Here is a 26,080-nt window from a genome sequence, read left to right as displayed (position 1 = left end):
AAGAAAAAAGGGAGGCTTAGCAAGATCACAAGCAAATGTATATGAGACAGTGGAGTTGTCTGAAGGGACAGCTACAGCTAGATTTCTTTCTAATGAGGAAGTATAATCCTTAAGACGTTTGCTGTCACAGCTAGAATCTCAATCTACCATAGTTGCCTCTTCCAACTTTATCAAATCAGGTAATGTCTTTCTTGCCAATCTTGAAAAAACTCTTTGGGTTATATATTCTGAAGCAAACAAACAAATGACAGACTCTTTAGACAAATTCACAACCTATGCACCATGTTCAGGAAAGGAAAAAGTTTGCATAATGGATGGGTCTCTAGTTAATGTTTCAGGAATAGGTTCTGTTGATTATACTCCTACTTTGAATTTCACCTCAGTTTTGCTGGTGCCTAGCGTTCCCATTAATCTTATGTCTGTTAGCTCTATTACAGAAGCTTTTAACTGTAAAATCTCATTTTCATTACTCATTGTATTTTTCAAGAGTTTAAAATAGGAAAAACAATTGGCAGTGATAGACTGAAAGATGACCCATATCTGCTGGATGATTGTGGTGGTTTCTCAAATCCTAATACCAACCAAGCCTTATTAGGACAATTTGTGAGTGCTGACCAGGAGATCCTCCACTAATATAAGAGATTAAGACGTCCTTCTTTTTCAACTTTAGAGAGGTTATATCCCATTTTATTTAAAAAATGTAGGCTAGATCTTTTAGTTTGTGAAGCTTGTGAGCTAGCTAAATCATAAGGTAGTCTTATCCTTTGATAAATAATAAAGTTTTGATTCCTTTCATGGCTATTCATTCTGATGTATAGGAACTAGTCAAACTATGTCTTTATCTAGATACAGATGATTTGTTACTTTCATTGATTGTTGCACTAGCTTGACTTGGGTTTACCAAATGAAAAGAAAGAGAGAGGTGTTTTTTTGTTTCTAACAATTTCATCAAATGATTTGTCCCAATTTGATGCTCAGGTTAAAAAACTAAGAGTTGACAAATAATAATGGTACAAAATATATTAATAGAGTTTTTCAGGCTTATTTGAAGTTATATGGAATCTTACATCAAACTAGTTGTGTTAACACTAGTGCACAAAATAGGGTATCTAAGAGGAAAAATAAACATTTACTTGAGGTAACTTAGGGTCTCATATTTACTATGAATCTTCCTACATCTTACTTGGGAGATGCAGTTCTGTTTGCAGCATATTTGATTAATCGGATGTCTCTTAGAATCTTAGATTTTAAAAAGGAAAAAATCCAAATACCCTTATATTTTCAGTAAAGGGTCAAATAAGCCCAAAATTAAAATTTGGACCCAATATGCCCCTGTATTTTCTAATAAGGCTAAATAAGTCAATGCTTAATAAAATCTTTTTCTTTAATAATAAAATATTATTTTTTCCAATTTTAAATATTAAAAATTATTTATTAATTTTAATTAAAGTAAAATTTTTAAAAAAGAAATTGAAAAACATGGTGAACAAAATTTGTTTGATATGAAAATTATAATTTTTAATATTTTATTATTTAAAAAACCTAAAAAAAATTATTTTATTATTAAAAAATAATGATTTATTAGTTGTGGACTTATTCAATTTTAATTAGAAAATACAAGGACTTATTTGGCCTAAAATTTAATTTTGAGCTTATTTGGCCCTTAACTGAAAGTATATGGGCTTATTTGATCATTTGTCCATTTTAAAAGTTCTTTGAAAGTTTTGCAAGGAAAAAATTCTTATACTGTTTCACCTAAAGTTTTTGGTTGTATGTGTTGTGCACAGAATAAATGTTGGCAAATTAGAACCTTAGGCTCTTAAATGTATTTTGTAGGATATTCCAATACCCAAAAAGGATATAAGTGTTATCATCCACCATTCAGAAAGTATTTTGTGAGCATGGATGTCACTTTTAAGGAATCTAAACCTTATTTTATGGTACCTCTTTATGGAAGCATAATAAGGAAGAGGTGTTTTATCCTTTATGTTCTTCCCTTCTTGTTCTTCATGGGAAGGTTAATAATTTTTGGGATAAATCACCTTAATATGTTTAGAATAGATCATGACCCTAGCATATAGAGATATTGAATATGTTGGATTTAAGAACCTGCGCTTATCAAGAATGGAGGAGGCCATTGACCATGATACTCTTGATCAATTTGAATTCCTGGATTCAGATGCTGAGGTATGTATTGAGTTGTCTTCTTCTCCTACTCTTCTAATTCTTCCTAATTCTAATCCTGACGTTGATCTTGATGTCCCTATTGGTCTAAGAAAAGGAGTAAGGGCTTATACCAAACACCCTATCTCTAACTTATTGTCTTATGACTTATTATCTCTTTCCTATAGAGCTTTGAGAACTTATACTTATTGAAACGGAATGGATGAGGCCATTGAGCTTGATACTCTTGATCAATCTGAATTCCTAGTATGTAATGAGTTACCTTATTCTCCTTCTCCTCTAATTCTTCCTAATTCTAATCTTGAGTTTGATCTTGATGGCTTTATTGCTCTAAGAAAAGGAGTAAGGGCTTGTACCAAACACCCTTTCTATAACTTAATGTCTTATGACTTATTATCCCCATCCTATAAAGCTTTTGTCTTATTTTTTTTCTTTTGTTTCTATCCCATAGGATTGGAAAGAGGCATGTCTTAATCCCAAATGGAAGGCTGATATGGTTAAAAAGATGAAGGCTTTGATAAAAAATGGGACATGAGATATTGTTACTCCCTTTATTAGAAAAAAAATTAGTTGGATATAAGTGGATATTCATTGTAAAGTATAAATGAGATGGTTCAATTAAGATTTCACATAGACACATGGGGTGGACTATTAGGAGACCTTTACACTTGTTACAAAAATAAACACAATCAGAATTTTATTATCGTGTGCAACAAATCCTAATTGGGATCTCCAATGGTTTGATGTCAAGAATGCCTTTCTAAATGGAGACTTTGAGGAAGATGTGTATATAGAAATACCTTCAGGGTATGATTATGAGAAAACTAGAAGAAAGTTTTGTAGATTGAAAAAGGCCTTGTATGGTCTAAAGCAATATTCTCGGGCATAGTTTACAAATTCAGCAAGGCTATGATCTCCTTTGGGTTATGTCACAATAACGTTGATCACACTTTGGTCATAAAACATTGTGAAGGTAAGGTCATATTACTTATTATTCATGTGGATGGTTGTGATAGGGGATGATAAGGAAGAAATTGCCCATCTAAAGCAATGCTTAGTGGAAGAATTTGAGATTAAAGATTTGGGTATACTAAGATACTTTCTTGGAATAGAGGTCGCTAGATTAGATAAAACGATCTTTATTTCTCAGAGAAAGTATATACTGAATCTGTTAGAAGAAATATGTATGTTGGACTGTAAACCAGCAGTTTCTGCTATTGAAGCAAATCGTAGATTGCAAAGTGGAATCGGAGAATCATTGAATTTAGTGAGATATCAAAGGTTAGTTAGCAGATTGATTTATCCTTCAAATACTTGACTAGACATAGCCAATGCAATAAGTCTGGTGAGTTAATATAAGCATGAACCTCATGAATCCTATTTAGAAGCTATTTTGTGCATTTTGATATATCTGAAATATATTACAAGTAAAGGACTTTTTTTTTCAAAATATGGATATCTTCAAATAAAGGCCTTTACAGATGAAGATTGGGCTAGATCTCTTGATGATAGGAGATCAACATTAGGTTATTGTAATTTTATCAGTGGTAACCTGGTTACTTGGAGAAGCAAAAAGCAAAGTGTGACAGCTAGATCTAGTGCCCAGGTTGAATATAAAGCCATGACTCAAGGTTTCTATGAATTGTTATGGTTATGAAAGTTGATGGATGAAATGAAATTATTAGAAACAAATGTTTTATACTTGTTTTATGGTAAAAAAAGCTACTATTAGTACATTTCACAATCTAGTCCAGCATGAATGGACTAAATATATAGAGATTGATTAGCACTTTATAAAGGAGAAAATTGTGGATGGATCATTAAGTGTCTCTGTAGAAAGAGATGATTCTCCTTAATTTTAATTAATCTGTACATGGGTATATATATACAATTGATTCCTATAATTATGTTATACTAATTAGGAAAAAATCTTAAATAAGAAATCCTAAATAAGAATATAGAATATAGAATATACAGAGAAATAATATAGTGATTGACTTTCCATAACACTCCCCCTTAAGTTGGAGTATAGATGTTAATTATGCCCAACTTGTTACAAATGTGACAATCCTAGCTCCATTCAGAGCTTTTGTGAAAATATCTCCTAACTGCTCTCCAGTTTTGATGTATCCTGTTGAGATGATCTGTTGTTGAATCTTTTCATTAACAAAGTGACAATCAATCTCTATATGTTTGGTCAGCTCATAAAACACCAGATTAGAAGCAATATGGAGAGCAGCTTGATTATCACACTACAATTTCGCAGGCAGGGAGGTATTAAAACCTGTCTCATCGAGTAATTGAAGTATCCACATTACCTCACATACTGATTGTGCCATGGCTCTGTATTCCGATTCAGCACTAGATTGAGAAACTACACTTTGCTTCTTATTTCTCCAAAACACCAAATTTCCTCCAACAAAAATGCAATATCCAATAGTTGACCTCCTGTCAACCTTAGATCCAGCCCAGTCGGCATCTGAAAAACATTCAACATTCGAAATGCCCATGATTGCTATATAACAAATTTCCTCCTATCAACAAAAATGCAATACCAAACTAATGATGTGTGAATCCGCAAGTATATGGGCCATCTCAAGTAATAAAGTGATGAATCAAGTATCGTTCCCATGAGGATTTGCCGTTTGAGTACCAAACTATGAATGAAGCGATTATTTGAGCTAATGATTAATGAATAAATGGTAAATGTAAATGAGCAAGGTAAATTGATTAATCTAATTGGAATGGGTAAAGAGCAAATAAATAAATTCTAAATCTAGTTTGCAATTAAACTAAATTAATAATGGGTAATTCAAATCAAAGTCTAATTATGTTAAAAGTGATTCCAGAGTTGGGGGTTTATGCATAAATTAATTGAGATTTGCCTTAGGTATTCCAATTTTAAGGGAAAAATAGAGTTTGAAGGAAATTGATTCTAAATTCCTTTTATATCTTTTTCAAGCAAATCAAAGTGTGTTCTAAAATAACCAAACCTACTTTTGTATGCTATTTGATTACTTTAAAACCCATTAAGTTTTGTAATCAATCATTAATTCCTCTTAAAATCCTAGTTTATTTCTAAATCTAGGTGATTTTAAGTTCCAATCCTTGATTATCTATCAATGACTTTCACCTTTCAGCCCTTCAATCAAAGATTAACATAATACCCAATGGGTACCAACATTAGGCAAGTAAATCAAGCACACAAGGAAAGAATCAAAACTCATATTTATGTAAAATAAGGAAATACCAAGTCCAAATCCACAAATTAATCTAAAACATATTTCCCAACTCTGAAATCTAAAGAGTTTACTCACTCATAATGGTATTTACAAGAAAGATTGATAGAAAAGTAAAGAAAAACATGATAAGAGGACTAAAATAGAAAAACGCAGGTAGAAGAACCCCAAACTCTGGTTTCTAGAGCTCCAAAAGATGGTTGCGGCAGCTCCTCCCCAGAAAAATGGTGTTTCTCCTCCTCTCTCTATTTATATTTCTTTCCTTTTTGTTTTCTCCCCTTTCCTCTTATGGCAAAAACTAGGAAATGATAAATTTATATGGTTCCAAAAAGTTGTCCTAAAAGTAAATAAGAGCTAAGGGGTGGATAGGAAATGAGGTATAAAATTATCCAAGTCAGCAGCATTATTCACGTTCTGTCAGTCTGCTTAGGGTACGGCTTAACCCTAAGCAGCTTCTTAGCAAATTTCAGCCTTTGGTTGCACTGTCTACTTAAGGTTAAGCAGACCCTCAGCAAATCTCGACAGACTTAGAGTAAAATGGACTTTTCTGCTCATACTTGACTTACAGCTTGACTTGTGCTGCACCTTAAGCACTGCCGCTTTACCCTAAGCAGGATCTTAAGCAATTCTCGGCAGGTTGTGGAGTAAAAGCTTGAATATGTAGGATTTAAGCCGTGCTTGACTTTTAGCTTGAACAGGCTTAAGGTTAAGCTTATATGACATACCCTAAGCAACATCATAAGCAAAGTCTCAAGCAAATTTTGGCTACCTTGCTCTTTCAAAACTTGATTTCTTCAACTTTCCTCCATGCTTAAAGAATTCTAAATTTCTTCAAATCACTTCCTAATGCACTCATTGATCTTCAATTTGCCACAAAATCCTATCAAAAACAATAAAATTACAAAAATCAAATATAAAGTATCTAAAGTTAACAAATAAGCTAAAATAAAGCTAAAAACATAAAATATACTAAAATATAAAGGCAAAATGAATGCAAAACTATCCTAAAATGCCTATATAAAATGAGTGTAACAAATTCCCCAAACTCAAACATTTGCTTGTCCTCAAGTAAATTAAAAACAGTTAATGCAATTTGGGGTACCTTACCTTAAATTTATGAAAATTACTTTTTCGAACTCTCAAGCTTACCTTTAGCTACCAACAAACCATATAACCACTTTCAAGATACAAAGAGTTTAATCCTCACCAAAGTTATCACCGCTTAGCCTTGGGTCAATTATCCATATCATCAAGCCTAAACCAATCAATCACAAAGAATAATCATGCCTAAATAGACTATAGGGTAATTCATAAACTAAAGTGTCTTAAATAATGATGGAAATAAATTAATGGATTAATGATATCCTAATCCCATAGGCAATTCTCCTATTCCAATCTCCACTAATGTAGCAAAACACCATCAAAAAATCAAAAAGACTTTCAAGGGTTGTAATAGGGCTAAGGGGGTGATAATGTGGCTAACAAGGAAAGGATAAAGGTAACAAAATATGAGAATGATCAAATTATTAAAAGTTCAAGACACACAAATTTTTTTCTCTCTCTTTTTTTTTAGTCAAATGGGAGAAGGAACTTTACAACTATCCACCAATGCTAGCATATAATTTTGAAGCTTTTGGAGGGACTACATAAATAACATTGACTTTGAATTACAATTGTCCCTTTCAATTCACCCCCAAACTCATTTCTTTGTGTACTTGGGTGGTGAATTACTTTACATACCATAATTGAATTTGCCAGCCTTTTTATTTTAGTCACTTCTCCCAACTAATTATTATATATTTTTTTTCTTTTTTTTATGTGTATCTATTGCTCAAAGAATTATTCTCATGGAGGGTAGCATTAATGTGGGTTCCAAAGAAATAAGAGGGATAAATGTAGGCTCAAATTGGTTCCAAAGGGAAATTTTAAAGTGAGATTAGCTAAAGCTAAAATATGGGTTTAAAATTCAAAGAATGCTAATATCATTTCTTTCTCAAGTGCATGCTATGATTTTGCCTTGAAAGGTTTAGAAAGATTGTTCTAGGATTGGTGAGACATCAATTAGCTATTTCTCACCCTAGAGTTTTCTCTAGGCACTCAAAGTCAACGCAATTGATTGGGTGGCCCTTGGCTAAGAAGATATAAACTAAAGCAAGAATCTACTAACTTTGCACCTATCTAGAACTTTCAATCCATCAAACCCTTCTAAAAATAAGCTCAATTGCTCTTCAAAGCAATTTTCAATCCTCTAAGGACAAGGTAAAAAAAATTATTTTTATGATATGCATGATCCTAAAATGAATGCATAAATCAAATTAAAACTAAGTGTAATCTATATAAAAACTCTATGCAAATGTATGTGTATGAGTATAGACATGTGCGTGGTATATGTATAAGTATATGGATTATCTATATATGGATGAATGAAATGCAATAAATGAATGAATGAAAATTTTAAATTTTAAAGAAAATTTTAAAATTTTTACAAAAATTTGCCCTCACCCCCAAACTCAAATGAAACATTGTCCTCAATGTCAAAAATGAATGCAAAAATGAGCAAAATTGTGTGAACTAATTAATTAATGAAATATATACAATTGGGGATTAATTCAATATAAGCTCAAGAATTCCAAAATTAGCTCAAAATGATATTAACAATGAAGCTTTAGAGAGAAAAATGTGAAAAAGTATCCAAAATGTATGAATTTACAGTGCTTAAGATATTGCTTAACCTGTTGCGTAGGGTAAGCAAAAGCATAAGCATTGGCAACATACCATAAGCATAAATAGTTGAAGGGTAAGCTATTATCTCAAAATGATGTTAAAAATATGCAGCTCAAAGTAAATTGTGCAACTCATCAATATCAACAAAATTAGGACTGAATAAAAGATAAAGTACAAAAATAATGTGCAAGAAGATGAAAAAGTACAATGAAATAAGATCTAACAGTTAAATCAAGAATTAAACCAAAAAGCATTCATAGAATAACTATATCCATATTAGAAGATAAAATAAAATAAACTAAACTAAAGGAAATGAATGCAAATATAATCATAAAAACTAATTACCAAAGTATTGGAACTATTACTAAAGTTTAAAGATTAAAATAAATAGATTACAAAATAAACCTAAAACAGAAACTAAAACTGAATTGAATAACTAAAACTAGTACTAAACTACTGCTACTGTTCAAGCTCTGCTGTCAAGGCTTTACTGTTGTTCAGCTTGCTGCTGGTGGGTCTACTAGTGGCACAAGGCATTTTGCTGGGGTAAGCACAAAATTACTTAAGGTTAAGCATGACTTGCATAGGGTAGTTGCTTAGGTTAAACATGTAGCAATTGCTGAAATTAAAGATTTTGGGTAATGCTTAGGATCTACATAAATTTGCTTAGGGTTAAGCAAGATTTGCCTAGGGTACAACTTAGGGTAAGCATGCAGCAATTGTTGAACTAACGATTCTGGTATTGCTTAGGGTCAAGCACAAATTTGCTTAAGGTTAAGTAGAATTTGCATAGGGTACAGCTTAGGGTAAGCAACATCATCAGCAAATTTCGGCAGGTTTTGGGAAAAATTATGATTTCACTTACCAAAAACAGTCCAAATGCTATGGAATGCTATCATGACCCTCAACAATTACCAAATACACATTAACACCACAAAATTGAAGAATTTAAGCTCACAATCTCTCATAAACTTATCAAGCATAATACAAGCATGTGGTAATTAGCTCAAATTAGGCACAAATTGTGATTACCCTTTGCAAACTTAATGAAATGGTCTTATTCCTAAGCTTATACCCAAAGCACATTCAGTAGCATTTGAGACAAGTTCCAAGCGTTCAAAAATTGCAGAAAAGACAGAAATTGACTTCTTAAGTAGCATGAACAGTAGCGTGAACAGTAACAAAAACTAACAGACTGCAAAAATTAGCAGTAACTCAATAAAAAACATGCAAATTCTAACTAACTACAAAACTATATATACACTAAAATGTAAAACTTAACAAATACTTTTTTTTTTCACTTTAATAAAGCTCACATCAGTCCTAAATATCAAAATTGATCATCATTCAAGTTACGTTTCACAAAATTTACACAAGACACAAAATTAAACATGTGCTATCAAGTAGATTTCAATATCAGCAATTTAGCACGAGTTTAAAAGTGTTACTGTTCACAGGTACTGGATAAAGTGTAGAATTTTGCTTTATACTTGCTCCCTTTCAATTCTTTCCTTTTGCTACAAGTGTCAATTTGCCCAATCTTCATGAATGACCTACAAAAGATAAACAAATGTCATTTTTGAGTTTAATGAGGGTAAAAACTTAAAATGAAATGAAATGAAAAATTAATAAACTATAAAAGGATACACTTGGTTTGCCTCCCAAGAAGCACTTGTTTAAGGTCTTAAGCTTGACCTTCTTTTTAAAGCTCATGGTGGTTGGAATTGGAAAATATTACCTCCCTTCACAACAGGTGCTGAAATGAATTTATACTTCAACTTTTTCCCATTATATGTGAAAATACCTGTTGCTTTGTTCAGAATCCCAACTATATCTTGAAGAATATTCTTACAAACTTTAGATGAATCTCTTCTTTTGAGTGATTTTGATGGAGGCTTGAGCTTAACTTTCGAAGCTTCATTATTAATCAAATGAGGTGGTGAAGCTAACTTTTTCTTTTGCACTTTATGCTGATTGCATTGCATTAGAATAGCTTGATTTTCCTCTAGTTTAGTAACTTCAGTTTCAGCATCATGCTTTATAACATCTACCCTATAAGTCCTTGGAATGTTGGAATAAATTAAACTCTATTCCTCCTCCCCCACTGTCAACTTCAATTTCCCATTCTTTACATCTATATTAGCTCCTGCAGTGGCTAAAAATGGCCTTCCAAGTATGATGGGCGTTCTTACATCCTCCTTCATCTCTAGTACAATAAAATCCACTGGAATGAAAAACTTCCCAACTTTTAATGGTACATTCTCTAAAATGCCAACTGGATACTTTATAAATCTGTTAGCTAACTGCAAAGAAATAGTTATGGGCTTTAGATCTCCAACCTTTAACTTCTCACATATGGAAAGTGGCATCAAGCTAACACTAGCCCCCAAGTCACATAATGCTCTCTCAATACTTGTTTCTCCAATGTGACATGGTATGGAAAAACTTTCAGGATCTTTCAGCTTAGGTGGGAGCTTGTTCTGCAATATAGCACTGCACTCCTCAGTAAGTGCAACAGTTTCATAATCTTCCAACCTTCTTTTATTTGATAAAATCTTCCTCAGAAACTGAGCATAAGAAGGCATTTGAGAAATGACATCGGTGAATGGAATGTTAATATACAACTTCTTCAAAACTTTAAGGAATTTCCCAAATTGCTTATCTAATTGTGCTTTTTGAAACCTCTGAGGAAAGGGCAATGGTGGCTTGTACGGTGCAGGAGGCACACATTTCTCTTCTATTTTCTTTTTATATTCTTTCTCTTCATTTGCTTTCTTACTAGCTTTAGCTTTAGTTGAAGTGGATTCACTCTCACACTTATCTTTCTTTTCTTTCAACTTCAATTTTGTGTTCTTCCCCCATTAGCTTTCCACTTCTTAAAGTAACATCATTGCACTGCTCCCTTGGATTCTCAGGTTGGCTAGGAAGCTTCCCAAAAGCTTTACTATTTGAAGAGCTAGCCTGTTGAGCTATTTGATTCTCTAACATCTTATTGTGTTGCCATTAGATCCACTTTAGATGCTAATTGAGAAATCATTTCTTGTTGACTTTGATGGCTCACTAACAGAGTCTCAGTCATGGCTTCCAATCTAGCTGTCTTGTCTGATTGTGCTTGTTGTGGTGGAGGTTGTTGTGATTGTGGTGGAGCAGGCCCATTTTGAGGTTTGGGAATTCCAGGAGGACTTATATTCTGCTGAAAATTCTGATGTTGTTGATACCCAAAAGGTTGCTGAAAATTTTGGTGTTGTCCTTGTCTACCTCCCCAAGAGAAATTGGGGTGGTTTCTCCATGCTAGATCATAAGTTGCAGAAAATGGGTTACCACCTGGTTTTTTATTGTAGTTCCCCACATAATCCACTTGCTCACTTGAAAAATCTTGACTAAGTGCAGAAAAATCAGCTGCACAATTGACATTTGCAGCTCCAACTTCTACTGAATTACTAGAACCTCTAGCTAAAGAATCTACTTTCATGCTTAGCTTGTCCATTTTCCTTGTCAAAGCATCAAACTTAGCATTAATCATATTCATGGCATCAAGCTCAAACATACCAGCTAGTTTCTTGATCTTATTCCTCTCACAGCTCCATTGGTAGTTGTTATAAGCAATTTTATCAAGAGCAGAAAAAGCTTCATCTTCAGATTTCTCCATAAGATCACCTCCAGAAGATGCATCAATTATACTTCTAATAGCTGGTGAAACTCCATTGTAAAAGTGTTGAACAAGCATCCACTTAGGAATCCCATGATGTGGACATCTCCTTTGCAAATCCTTATACCTCTCCCATGCTTCATACAAGCTCTCATCATCTTTAGGTTTGAAAGAAGTTAGCTCATTTCTTAGCTTAGCTGTCTTGCTTGGTGGAAAATATTGAGCTAAAAATGCTTGAGAAAGTTCATCCCATGTTGTGATAGAACCCGGTGGTAAAGAATGTAACCACTCTCTAGCTCGGTCCTTCAAAGAAAAAGGAAATAATCTGAGTCGAATTGCATCATCAGAAACTCCATTTATCTTCAACATATCACTGATCTCAAGAAAGTGTGCTAGATGCACATGTGGACTTTCACTTGGACTTCCCCCAAATTGTGATTGTTGTACCATCTGACAGAGTGCAGGCTTCAGTTCAAAATTATTAGCTTCTACTCTTGGTCTTGTGATACTTGGCATGAAATCCCCAATGTTAGGATAGGCATGATCCTTCACAGAGTGGTTGTTATTGTTGTTGGCCATTTCTTCTTGTAATTGCTCTTGCTCTTGTGCTCTTTCTTGTTGTTGTTGAGTTTTAAATTCAATTTTTCCCCTCTTAGATTCTGCTCTAAAAGCTCTTGCTGTCTTTTCTATTTCTGGATCAAAGAATAAATTGATTTCTTCACTTTTTGTCCTTCTCATAAAATAAAGTACCTGGAAAACAAAATAAACAAATTCTCAAAGTAAAATGGTAAAAAGAAAATAAAATAAAATGCCAAAATTAACCAAACAAACAATCGTTCAATATCAAACAAAAATCAAATCCCCAGCAATAGCGCCAAAAACTTGATGGGGTGAATCCGCAAGTATACAGGTCGTCTCAAGTAATAAAGTGATGAATCAAGTATCGTTCCCACGAGGATTTGCCGTTTGAGTACCAAACTATGAATGAAGTGATTATTTGGGCTAATGATTAATGAATAAATGGTAAATGTAAATGAGCAAGGTAAATTGATTAATATAATTAGAATGGGTAAAGAGCAAACAAATAAATGCTAAATCTAGTTTGCAATTAAACTAAATTAACAATGGGTAATTCAAATCAAAGTCTAATTATGTTAAAAGTGATTCTAGAGTTGGGGGTTTATGCATAAATTAATTGGGATTTGTCTTGGGTATACCAATTTTAAGGGAAAAATAGAGTTTGAAGGAAATTGATTCTAAATTCCTTTGATATCTTTTTCAAGCAAACCAAAGTGTGTTCTAAAATAATCAAACCTACTTTCGTATGTTATTTGATTACTTTAAAACCCATTAAGTTTTGTAACCAATCATTAATTCCTCTTAAAATCCTAGTTTATTTCTAAATCTAGGTGATTTTAAGTTCCAATCCTTGATTATCTATCAATGACTTTCACCTTTCGGTCCTTCAATCAAAGATTAACATAATACCCAATGGGTAGCAACATTAGGCAAGTAAATCAAGCACACAAGGAAAGAATCAAAACTCATATTTATGTAAAATAAGGAAATACCCAGTCCAAATCCACAAATTAATCTTTCCCAACTTTGAAATCTAAAGAGTTTACTCACTCATAATGGTATTTATAAGAAAGCTTGATGGAAAAGTAAAGAAAAATATGATAAGAGGACTAAAATAGAAAAACCCAGGTAGAAGAACCCCAAACTCTGGTTTCTAGAGCTCCAAAAGATGGTTGTAGCAGCTCCTCCCCAGAAAAATAGCGTTTCTCCTCCTCTCTCTATTTATATTTCTTTCCTTTTTGTTTTCTCCCCTTTCCTCTTTTGGCAAAAACTAGGACATGATGAATTTATATGGTTCCAAAAAGTTACCCTAAAAGTAAATAAGAGCCAAGGGGTGAATAGGAAATGAGGTATAAAATTATCTAAGTCAGAAGCATTATTCATGTTTTGTCAGTCTGCTTAGGGTACGGCTTAACCCTAAGCAGCTTCTTAGCAAATTTCAGCCTCTGGTTGCACTGTTTGCTTAAGGTTAAGCAGACCCTCAGCAAATCTCGGCAGACTTGGAGTAAAATGGACTTTTCTGCTCATGCTTGACTTCCAGCTTGACTTGTGCTGCACCTTAAGCACTGCCGCTTTACCCTAAGCAGGATCTTAAGCAATTCTCAGTAGGTTGTGGAGTAAAAGCTTGAATATATAGGATTTAAGCCGTGCTTGACTTTCAGCTTGAACAGGCTTAAGGTTAAGCTTATATGACATACCCTAAGCAACATCATAAGCAAAGTCTCAAGCAAATTTTGGCTACTTTGCTCTTTCAAAACTTGATTTCTTCAACTTTTCTCCATGCTTAAAGAATTCTAAATTTCTTCAAATCACTTCCTAATGCACTCATTGATCTTCGATTTGCCACAAAATCCTATCAAAAACAACAAAATTATAAAAATCAAATATAAAGTATCTAAAGTTAACAAATAAGCTAAAATAAAGCTAAAAATATAAAATATACTAAAATATAAGGGCAAAATGGATGCAAAACTACCCTAAAATGCCTATATGAAATGAGTGTAACAACTAAAAGCATAAGCAATGTCAGGACGAGTGACTGTAAGATAGTTCAATTTTCTTACCAATCTTCTGTATCTCTCTGGATCTTCAAACAACTCACTATCCCCTGCTAACAGTTGTAAATTTAGAGTCATTGGTGCACTGCAAGGTTTAGCACCTAATTTTCCAGTCTCTGTCAATAGATCAAGTACATATTTTCTTTGAAACAAGAACATACCCTTCTTACTTCTCATAACTTCAATACCTAAGAAATACTTTAACAATCCTAAGTCTTTAGTCTGAAACTGGTTAGGAGGAAGGTTTTAAGAGATGAAATACCTGTAGAGTCACTCCCAGTGATGATAATGTCATCCACATAGACTATCAGGAGAATTAGACCAGCCTCAGATTGCCTATAAAATACTGAGTGATCACACTTACTCTTTTGCATACCAAATTCCTATACTGCTTCACTGAATCTCCTAAACCAGGCCCTAGGACTTTGTTTCAAGCCATAAAGAGACTTCCGAAGCATACAAACTTTACCTAACTCCCCCTGAGCAACAAACCTAGGTGGTTGCTCCATATACACCTCCTCCTGAAGATCACCATGAAGGAAAGCATTCTTGATATCCAATTGGTACAGGGGCCAATCATATGTAGCTGCTAAAGAGATAAACAAGCGAACAAAAGTAAGTTTAGCTACAGGAGAAAAAGTGTCAGAGTAATCAATCCCATATGTCTGAGCATATCCTTTTGCCACAAGGCATGCTTTTAACCTAGCCACAGAAGTATTAGGATTTACCTTTACTATAAATACCCATTTGCAACTAATAGTTTTCTTACCAGTGGGCAAAGGCAACAGTTCCCATGTACCATTAGCATCTAAAGCCTCCATTTCCTCTTTCATAGCAGCACACCAACCAGGATGAGATAGTGCCTTACCAACGGTATTAGAGATAGGAATAGAGTTTAAAGAAGTAACAAAACATTGAGAATAAGAAAACAATTGATTATAAGAAATAAAAGAAGAGATAAGGTAAGTGCATGAACGCTTACCTTTACGAAGAGCAATGGGTAAGTCTAGGTCAGAATCATGATCAGTATGAGGTATAGGATCTCCCAATGAAGTAGCTAGTGGAGGATTTGAGTCAGGAATCTCCAATCTCCTGGAATAAACATGAATAACGGGAGGTCGAGTAGGTATAAAGACAGAAGGAACAAGCTGTGGGAGAGGACTAGACATTGGTTGGACAGTATATATTAAGAGATCATCCTCCTCTCCCTAACTCTCATACACAGATGATTAAGGAAAGAATGGAGTGGACTCAAAAAATGTGATATATGCAGAAATAAGATAATGATTAAGAGGAGGAAAGAAATAGCGGTACCCTTTTTGGAGTCGAGAGTACCCAAGAAAGACACATTTGAGAGACTTCGGATCGAATTTAGTAACCTGTGGACGAACATCACGCACAAAACAAGTACAACAAAAAATACGGGGTTCAACAGGGAACAAAGATTTTGTAGGAAACAAAGCAGTATAAGGAATATCCCCATTAAGGACAGAAGACGGCATACGATTGATCAAAAAATATTCCGTAGAAATTGCATCCGCCCAAAAGTGTTTTGGAACTTTCATATGAAAAAGAAGAGCACGAGTTACCTCAAGAAGATGCCGATTTTTTCTTTCGGCCATGTCATTTTAGGATGGGGTATCAACACAGGAAAACTGATGAAGAATGTCATTTTGTGTCATATAAGACTGAAATTGTGCTGAAAAATATTCTTTGGCATTGTCACTTCTTAATATAAGCACAGAAATATTAAATTGAGTTTTGATTTCATTACAAAAGGCACAAAAGATAGAAAACAACTCAGAATGATTCTTTATTAAATATAATCAGGTAACACGAGAGTAATCATCAACAAAAGTAACAAATAACAAAATCTAGTTTTAGAAGTAACAGAACAAGGACCCCAAATATTAGAATGAACTAACTCAAAAGGGGATGAAGCCCATTTATTGACTTTAGACACAAAAGGCAAACAATAATATTTTACAAACTGACACGACTCACATTCTAGTACCGATAAAGACTGAAACTGAGGACACAGCTTCTTCATGGTAGACAAAGAAGGATGACCCAATCTACAATGAGCTTCAAGAGGTGTTAAGGTACTGGAGCAAATAAGCAACCATGGTACATGATTTTCCAAAATGTAGAGACCACCTGACTCACGTCCTCTACCAATAATCTGCTTCGTCGCAAGATCCTGAAACAAACACTGGTCAGGAAAAAAAAGGAAACATAACAATTTAAGGTACGAGTAAGTTTACTAACAGAAAGTAAATTAAAAGAAAATTTTAGTAGATACAAAATAGATGACAAAGAAATTGACGAAGTCGGGTTCACAGTTCTAGAATCCATGACACAAGAAGTAGAACCATCAGCTAAAGTAACAGTAGAGGAAGTGAGATTAGACTAAAAAGCAGATAGAAGACTAGAATTTCCTGTCATGTGATCTATCATACTAGAATCAATAACCCATTTGGATGAAAAAGACACAAGGCATGTAGTGGATTTATCTGACTTAGCGATCACAGTGACAGGGGAACTGATAGGCTTTAGAGATGCTTGATACTGGGAAAACTGTGTAAAATTCTCTGCAGATACCAAAACAGTTTTCTCAGAGGAAGATACTGTAGAATCCTCTGCTGCTATATTTGCCATATATGATAACTGATTTTTCCTCTGAAGTTGCAGACAATTATATTTTGTATGGCCAGGTTTATGACAATAATAATAAATGACTCCTCTTGAGTCCTGATTAGAACTAGCCTCCCCATTACGCTGATTACCTCTATTGCCTGTAATTCCTCCTCTACTTTCTCTTCTATTACCCTATTGTCCATTTGGATTACGGCTAATAAGAGCACTACTGGCAGGCTGTGAAGAGTGAGTACTCTCTGTACGAAGGACCTGTGTGAATGTTTCATGAAAAGAGAAAATCTCAGAACAGGAGAGAATCTAAGATTTAGCAGTTTCATACTCTGAAGGAAGGCTTGTAAGAAAACTCATAACAGCCAATTGCTCCCGTTGGGCTTGCTGAACTTTCACATCAGAACTAAAAGATAACAATACATTAAGTTCCTCATATACCCATTTAAAATCTATAAAATAAGCCGTGAGAGACTTATCCCCTTTCTCAGCACTGTAGAATGCCTTACAAATATCATAAATACGGGAGATATTCCCTTTACCAGAATACAGAAAATCTAAGTAAGCCATCAATTCCTTAACAAATTCACAATAATTAATTAAACTAATTACCTCACTGTGAATCGAGTTCCGAAGCTGCAAAAACAACTGAGCATCCTCCCTTAGTCAAGTTTGTCGTGTATCATCAGTAGGTGGGTCTTTAGTAAGGTGATCATCCTTATCAATACTACGCAAATAGACCCTAACAATCTTACTCCATTTCAGGTAATTCGAACCATTAAGTTTGTATTCCGTGATCTTAGTCATCACCAGAATCACATCAGAAATAATATTCTTATTGTCTACCATTTATTGAGACAAAGAAAACCAACCGAAACACTAATCCAAAGTACCTACAGCCGCAAAATAACCCAAAATCACAAATCAAGTAAATACCGAAATAGGATCTGAGAGCCAAACCTCAGAAGTCCTTTAATGGTATATTGGATTAGGCAACAGCACACAGTGGTGGAATGAGGGGGTTGAGGCGACGCCAGCGATGCTGATCGGAGTCGAAACGGTCGGCGGACGCGCCTCTATGTGCCAGTGAGTGAAGAAACGGCGAGAACCTGAGTTGGGAGTGTGAGCCTCACGCCCTTGGATTCCGACAACTGGATTAGAGGGGACGGCCGGTCGGCGACCAAGGTCTCTCCTGAGCTGGGTGGTGAGAACAAATAATCACCTTAGATAAATGACTTGCTCTGATACCATGTAGAAAGAGATGATTCTCCTTAATTTCAATTAATCTGTACATGGGTATATATATATAATTAATTCCTATAATTGTGTTCTACTAATTAGGAAGAAATCATAAATAAGAAATCCTAAATAGGAATATAGAATATAGAATATACAGATAAATAATATAGTGATTGACTTTCCATAATAGTCTCTTATGTGGCTTCAAAGGATCAACTGGTTGACTTGTTCACCAAGGGATTAAGCAGCAAAATGTTTCATCCTCTAATTTGCAAGTTGGGAATGTGTAATATACATGAACCAACTTAAGGCTTCCATTATCCCTTCCGATAGGAACTAATTTTATTTCCCTCTAACGTATATCTTCTTCTTTCCTTTTAGATTAGTTTCCTATTGCATATAGGATTTCCTGTAAAGGTAGAATTCATGTGTATAATAGATAGCACGTATGAGATCTTGTACGTAGTGAATTACTTCTTTCAACATAGAATTAACTTAGTAACTCTCCAACTCTATTTAGGATTTGATTATGTTTTCCTATTCTATCTAGGATTAGGATAATTCCTATTTTATTTTTACTTCCTATTGTCTTTTAGTTTATCTAAATTTCCTAGACAATTGGCATATATTTCTAGTTAGTTTAGGAGACTTAAAACTCTATATATAGCCCTATTATTCTATGTAATTTTAGTTTTGGACATTAGATTAATAAAATTCTGCTGAGATTTTCTCTCAAATACCTCAGGGAGCCCTTAGTGTATTTTGTGAATGCGTGTTTATCAAGCTTCACGCTGCGTCATACATATTAGTCTTTTGGCCTATAGTTACGTTGTTGTGAGCATTGGGAATGTACACACAAACACACATTTCTTTTTGTCTTATAAACAATTTTTTTTTTTGAACTTCACAGTGGCATTATAAATGGCCGTGACACCGTGATATGGCAATGTCATTGCAAATTAAAGGGAAGTAAATGATAATAAGAAAACTCGACCCAATTGGGGTGTGGATGAATGAGATACGGGCAAATGAAATTTTCCAATTGCCACTCCTAATCCATTGGTCATACTCCTTATTTTTTTATTAATAATGAATATTCATTTACAGGTTAGAAAAAGATAACAAAAAGGTTGTACTGTTTATTCGATGTGATATTTTTTCGTTGTATGATGCCTGCTGCCTTGCAACATATTATGTCCTGTGCTTCCTCATGTATCTTTGCAGTATGATTTCTTTTGCCGTATTATTGTTTGCACATGCATGCAACAATGATTCTAAGAATGCATTTTGTTCATAAATTCTTCTTTTAACTATTGAAAGATCACGTTTCTAAGAATTTGGTATTTGAAAGTAAGATTTCTAAATGTATATTGTGTATTACTTTGAGGTGATATTGAAAAGTAGAATTTGTTAGGGCCAAAAATACATTTTTTGAAGGGTTAGTTATACTATTGGTTATTGAATTTATCATGTAACATAAGGACAATTCGTTTTGCCTTCTTGCCTACACCACTAAAGTTGTCAAATAATCGCAGTTGATTTATTATGGTCAGAATCTGGTGAAATGGTCACCAGAACATGTGTTCTATCTAATATGTCTATGTGGGCACCCAAACTCTGCTCTTTCTATTCCCATTGCACTTTTCTCTCAATTATGACAGCTAATTTGGTGGTTTTAATATCTCTTGCTTCATTGCGATGCTTTTTGCTACTGGTGTTCTTTTCCAGCAATTCCAACTTTAAGCATCCACAAGATTCATTTACTGTATAAAATTTAACTTATTTTATTATTTTCATCTTCAGCCACAAGTGATTACAGACAATCTCTTCGGTTCCAAAATATAATTGCAGAGAAGAGAAACATACATTTGCAGGTGTGTTTCCATGATGACAGTTGTTTATCCAGTCGTGATTATGTTTATCCATTTGCTTACTGGTAGTGATTATGTTTATCCAGGTGTTTTATATTTTTATCTTTCAAGCATATGTGTAGGTTATAAGGGGTGGTAGAAGAGTTGAGGTATCTATATTTGATGTTGTCGTTGGTGATGTTGTGCCACTAAACATTGGTGACCAGGTAGTTTCCAATGTTTTCTGCTTTGCAGTATAATTCACTACAATTTCCTGTGAGTGGTTGATTGAAATTCCAAATCTCACTAGGTACCTGCCGATGGAATTTTGATCATTGGTCACTCTCTTGGAATTGATGAATCAGCCATGACTGGGGAGAGCAAGATTGTAGGCCTCTGGACTTCTCTTTTAGCATGATAACATTGCTTCATTTTACTTCTGTATCAAATTATGATTACTATTTTTGCAGGTTCACAAGAACTCAAGGTTACCATTTCTATTGTCTGGCTGCAAAGTGGCAGATGGTTGTGGCACAATGCTGGTAAATTTCAAATATTGCTTTTGTTTTATCACCATTTTCTTTTCTCCCCCTCCACCCCCCACCCCCTCCCCGACCCCACCCCAACACACCACCGCCCCGCGCCTCCCCCCTCCCCCCCTCTAAAATTATCTTTCCCAAGTATAGCCATTGTGTTAAAAAGTGCATCTAATTGGTTTTTTAATGGAATTGTAATCCCACATGGTTATCGGACTTAAAGGAATGAAAATAGAAATATAGTTCATGCTACCTCCTGATTTCTATTATCTCACTTCTTGACGGTTTAAAGCGTTAAAACCTAGCTTAGATGAGGGTATGAAATATTAAAATTAAATAATGAAGGCATTTTCTGAATTTGGATTATCAGCCCCTCAAAAAATGGAAACAAGGATCGATTTTCATCCATGGTCTCTCTTGTTCTCATTGTTGATGGGAGCAAGATTTAGGTCTGTATTTTAGTAGTGGAAAAGGCAAAAATGAAAGAATGGAAAGGGCACTGAGCTTGTGATAAAACTATCTTGAGAGTTTCAATTTGGGGGTAAATTTTGTTAGTGGTACTGGGAAACACTTGGTCTTACTTTTACATGTTTCCCTGTTCCTCACTATTTGAACCAAAATGAAAGGTTTGACAGTTAATGTTTTTTCTTTTCTTTCAAGCTTTTTAAGCATGAAACTAGTGTAGCCAGTGTATAACTGTATATTGCAAGATGTGCACTAGTTAAGGCATACTGTAAAGCAACTCCTTTCTCCCTTCCCTGACCACTGGCAATCTATTTGTTGCTCCCAACTTGCTTGCTAGACTACTAACTATTTTCTTAGGTAACAAGTGTTGGGATTAATACTGAATGGGGGTTGCTCATGGCTTCTATCTCAGAAGACACTGGTGAAGAAACACCCATGCAGGTTGTTTATCTCAGTTATGGTTTTTAGTTGCATATGCACTATGATTATCTCTGACTGACTGCTGATAGATTCGCTTAAATGGGATTGCAACTTTCATTGGTATTGTTGGAGTTGCTGGAGCTATTGGTGTCTTGGTTGTCCTTTTGATCAGGTAACTGATCTCTCTCTCTCTCTCTCTCTCTCTCTCTCCATATATATATATATATATATATATATTATTATAACAAGCACGAAAATCTAAGGCACACATACAAATTACATAATTACACAATATTGAAAAGAGAAGAAGAATAACACAGGATTTAACGTGGTTTAACTGTATTATCTACGTCTACGGGCAAGACAAGAGAAAAAAGTTCCACTATAATGAAAAGAGCAAGATACAATCAATTAGAACTCTCAAACCCTAACCCCAGTGTGTTTTTCGAATATCTCACAACTCTATCACAAAGGGTAGAATATCTCACAACCCTATCGGCCCTTGCCCTCCGCCACCACCACAGATCTCACTTTTTATCCCAATTGGGTCGCAGCGCGAAACCTACGGGTCGGGTCACAATTTGGGTCCATGAAAAAATATATCCAAAATTCAAGCCATAAAAATAACAATTCTCCCCCTTGGCTTGAATTCCCTTTATCATCAATAAAATAACCACAAAATACTCTGTCTTGCCATATGCCCTCGCAAGGGCATTACTGAGCACTATAAACACAACCAAGTCTAGGCAATGCCTAAACTTGCTGACTGGGACTCCCTTGGTCATCATATCTGCTGGATTGTCATGTGTAGAGATTTTCTGTACAACTACAGTCGCTTGAGATACAATGTCCTGAATGAAGTAATATCTGACATCAATGTGCTTAGTTTGCTCATGATACATTTGATTATTTGTGAGATGTATTGCACTCTGGCTGTCACAAAATACCGTTGCCTTTTTCTGTATCAACCCAAGATCACCCACTAAACCTTGTAACCATAAAACTTCATTTACTGCCTCTGCTAAGGCTATATATTCAGCCTTTGTGGTAGACAAAACAACTGTAGCTTGCAATGTTGCCTTCCAACTTATAGCACTTCTAGAAAGAGTAAACAAATAACCTGTCAAAGATCTCCTCTTGTCTAAGCCCCTGCAAAATCTAAATCCACATAGCCAACAACTAAATCACTCATCTTGGCCCTATCAAATGTCAGACCAATATCTGTAGTACCCTTCAAATACCTCAAAATCCATTTCACTGCCTGCCAATGCTCTTTCCTAGGACATGCCATGTATCTACTCACAACACTAACTGCATGTGAAATGTCAGGTCGGGTGCATACCATAGCATACATGATGCTACCAACAGCGCTCGAATAGGGAACATTGGACAAGTGCTCCATCTCCTCACCTGTTTTGGGTGACATGTCTGCAGATAACTTAAAATGGGTAGCAAACGGAACAGTCACAGGCTTAGCATTATTCATATTGAAACGCTTAAGCACTTTCTCAACATAGGCCTATTGAGATAAGAAAAGCTTCCCAACACTTCTATCCCTGGTAATTTTCATTCCCAATATCTTCTTTGCAACACCCAAATCTTTCATCTCAAACTCATCACTCAACTGCTTTTTCATAATGTTAATTTGTGTCATGCTTTTAGCAGAAATAAGCATGTCATCCACATACAACAGCAAATAAACAAAGGAATCATCTGAAAGCTTCTTATGATACACACAACTGTCATATGAACTACGATTAAAGCCATTACGAACCATGAATGTATCAAATCTTTTGTACCACTACCTAGGAGACTGTTTTAGACCATATTAAGATTTCTTAAGTAAGCGAACACGGTTTTCCATACCTGGATTGAGAAATCCCTTAGGCTGACTCATATAAATTTGCTCCTCCAACTCACCATGCAAAAATGCTGTCTTCATATCTAGTTGCTCAAGCTCTAGATCATGAAGAGCAACCATAGCAAGTAAGACTCTGATAGAACTATGCTTCACAACTCGAGAAAACACTTCATTAAAGTCAATCCCCTCCCTCTGAGTAAAGCCTTTTGCTACCAACCGTGCCTTATATCGAGGTGCTTCAACCCCTAGAGTGCCTTCCTTTTTCTTGAACACCCATTTGCAACCTACCACTTTTTGTCCCTTAGGCAATGTTACAAGCTCCCAAGTCTGATTCTTGTGAAGAGATTCAATTTCATCACTCATAGCACCGACCCACTGATCTGCATCTGAACAAGAAATAGCTTCTCTATAATTGCTGGGTTCATGCACATCAACTGTAAATGCAACTGACAAGGTAAACGCAACTAGATCTGCATATGCATATCTCTGCGGTGGTCTAATCTGTCTTCTCTCTCTACCAGTTGCAATGCTATATGGTTCCTGTTGCTGTTGCTCAGGTGCATCCTCTTATTGATCAGGATCTTGCACCTCATCCTCTGAATCACTGGACTGAACTACTGAAGTATCAATATCAAGATCCACCTGTTCTCTGACAACGTGATCTGATTTTGCTATTGACTTCTCCCTCTGATTATCCAATGAAGCAGACTCATTAAATGTCACATCCCTGCTGATAATTAATCCTGGAGACTTTGGATCATTGCACCACAACCTCTAGCCTTTCACTTTAGATGCATACCCTAGAAATATGCATTTTCTTGCCCTCGGCTTAAGATTACCATCTCTCACATGAACATAAGAAGGGCAACCAAATACTCTTAACTGAGAGTAATTAGCAGGCAAACCGGACCAGATCTCAAAAGGAGTTTTGCACTCAATAGTTGTAGATGGAGATCTATTAATCAAAAAACATGCTATATTAATTGCTTCAGCCCATAAATCCTTTCCCAATCCTGAATGCGAGAGCATGCTTTGTGCTTTGTCACAAAGCATTCTATTCATGCGTTCTGCAATACCATTCTGTTGTGGTGTCCTTGTACAAGTGTGATGTCTCACTATACCTTCATTGCTGCAAAATGCATCGAACTCACGATTGTAAAATTCCAACCCGTTATCAGTTCTAAGACGCTTGACCTTCTTTTATGTCTGCTTCTCAATCATCGTCTTCCACTTTACAAAGGTTGAAAATGCCTCATCTTTTGTTTTTACAAAATACACCCACACCATCCGAGAGTAATCATCAATCAAGATCATGAAGTACTTGGCACTGCTCTTGGAAGGAATTCTGTTAGGACCCCATAGATCTGAGTGGATATAATCCACCGTTCCTCTGGTCTTGCACACTACGTTTTTATCGAACTTCACCCTGGTCTGTTTGCCAAACACACAATGTTCACAAAAGTCCATAGATTCTATTTTTTGCCCATCCAACAAATCCCCCTTGCTTAACATAGATAATCCTCTTTCACTCATATGACCAAGACGCATATGCCGCAATTGAGTCTGATTCTGATTATTGCTTCCAGATGCTATTGCAGCTTCCCCTAAAATTGTACTGCTCTGAAGAAAATACAATCCTGAAACCAAACTGCTCTTCATGAGTACCATAGAGCCCTTGCACACTTTGAGAACTCCATTCTCTGCATGGTATCTGAATCCATGAAAATCAAGTGTCCTAAGAGAAATCAAGTTACTCTTTATTCCTAGAACATGCCAACACTCTATAGTTCTGACAATACCATCAAACATCCTCAATCTAATGTTACCAATTCCTTTAACAGATAATGCACGATCATTGCCCAGAAACACCTTGCCACTTATCTGTTTGTAAGTGACAAACCAGTTTCTATGTGGACACATGTTATAAGTAGCACCAGTATCAAGAATCCAGGAATTTTGCCTGTGATCTGAACTCACAGATAAAATTTCTCCAGCACTGTCATCACCATCAGAATCAATAAAACTATCAACCACATTCGCAGAACTTTCTGGTTGCTTTCCCTTTTTATTTTTCAACTTGGGACAGTCTCTTGTAGTGACCTTACTCCTCGCACTCAAAACAGTTGGCTTTTTTCATTTTTGACTTAGATCTGGCCTTAGATTTCTTCCTGCTGAAAGTACCCTCTCTTGAATGTGTTCTTCCTCTGCTCACCAAACCTTCCCCCTCAAATCTTTCTTTATTATCTGGAAATTTCTTTTTCAACTCATTCAATTTTAGAGAATTACTAACATCGTCTAGTGAAATACTGTCTTTCCCATACAACAGAGTATCAATAAAAGTTTCATAGGAGGGTGGCAAAGAACAAAATGCAATAAGGGCCTGATCCTCACTATCAATCTCAATATCAATATTCTTCAGGTCCATAATGATTGAATTGAATTCATCAAGATGTTCTTTAATGGACGTACCTTTGCTCATTCTCAGATTGTAAAGCTTTTTCTTCAGATACAGGCGATTGGTTAGTGATTTGGTAGAGTACAACTCCTCTAATTTCTTCCATGCCACAGATGCTGAGCTTTCACCCGCAATCTCGGGTAGGACATTATTAGTTACGCTCATAAAAATCGCAC

At 35.2% G+C, this 26,080-nt stretch overlaps 1 protein-coding gene and 1 non-coding gene across 2 annotated transcripts in view; both read left to right on the top strand.

The window, feature by feature from the left end:
• Nucleotides 1-26,080, top strand: part of LOC110641416 (calcium-transporting ATPase 10, plasma membrane-type) — a 58,880-nt gene that overhangs the window by 20,347 nt on the left and 12,453 nt on the right. The window contains exons 9-14 of the mRNA XM_058143389.1: nucleotides 20,121-20,191; nucleotides 20,311-20,394; nucleotides 20,478-20,555; nucleotides 20,638-20,709; nucleotides 21,526-21,609; nucleotides 21,678-21,760. Coding sequence (XP_057999372.1) covers nucleotides 20,121-20,191; nucleotides 20,311-20,394; nucleotides 20,478-20,555; nucleotides 20,638-20,709; nucleotides 21,526-21,609; nucleotides 21,678-21,760 — 472 coding nt within the window. The remainder of the gene's footprint in view (nucleotides 1-20,120; nucleotides 20,192-20,310; nucleotides 20,395-20,477; nucleotides 20,556-20,637; nucleotides 20,710-21,525; nucleotides 21,610-21,677; nucleotides 21,761-26,080) is intronic.
• LOC131178964 (small nucleolar RNA R71) lies at nucleotides 11,885-11,991 on the top strand. Its single transcript, XR_009147971.1, has one exon. It is a non-coding gene; the product is annotated as a small nucleolar RNA R71 (small nucleolar RNA).

The sequence above is a fragment of the Hevea brasiliensis genome, chromosome 3 (assembly GCF_030052815.1).
Source record: "Hevea brasiliensis isolate MT/VB/25A 57/8 chromosome 3, ASM3005281v1, whole genome shotgun sequence".
NCBI lineage: Eukaryota > Viridiplantae > Streptophyta > Magnoliopsida > Malpighiales > Euphorbiaceae > Hevea > Hevea brasiliensis.
The sequence above is the reverse complement of the archived record's forward strand: the minus strand, read 5'-3'. Positions and strand labels throughout refer to the sequence as shown.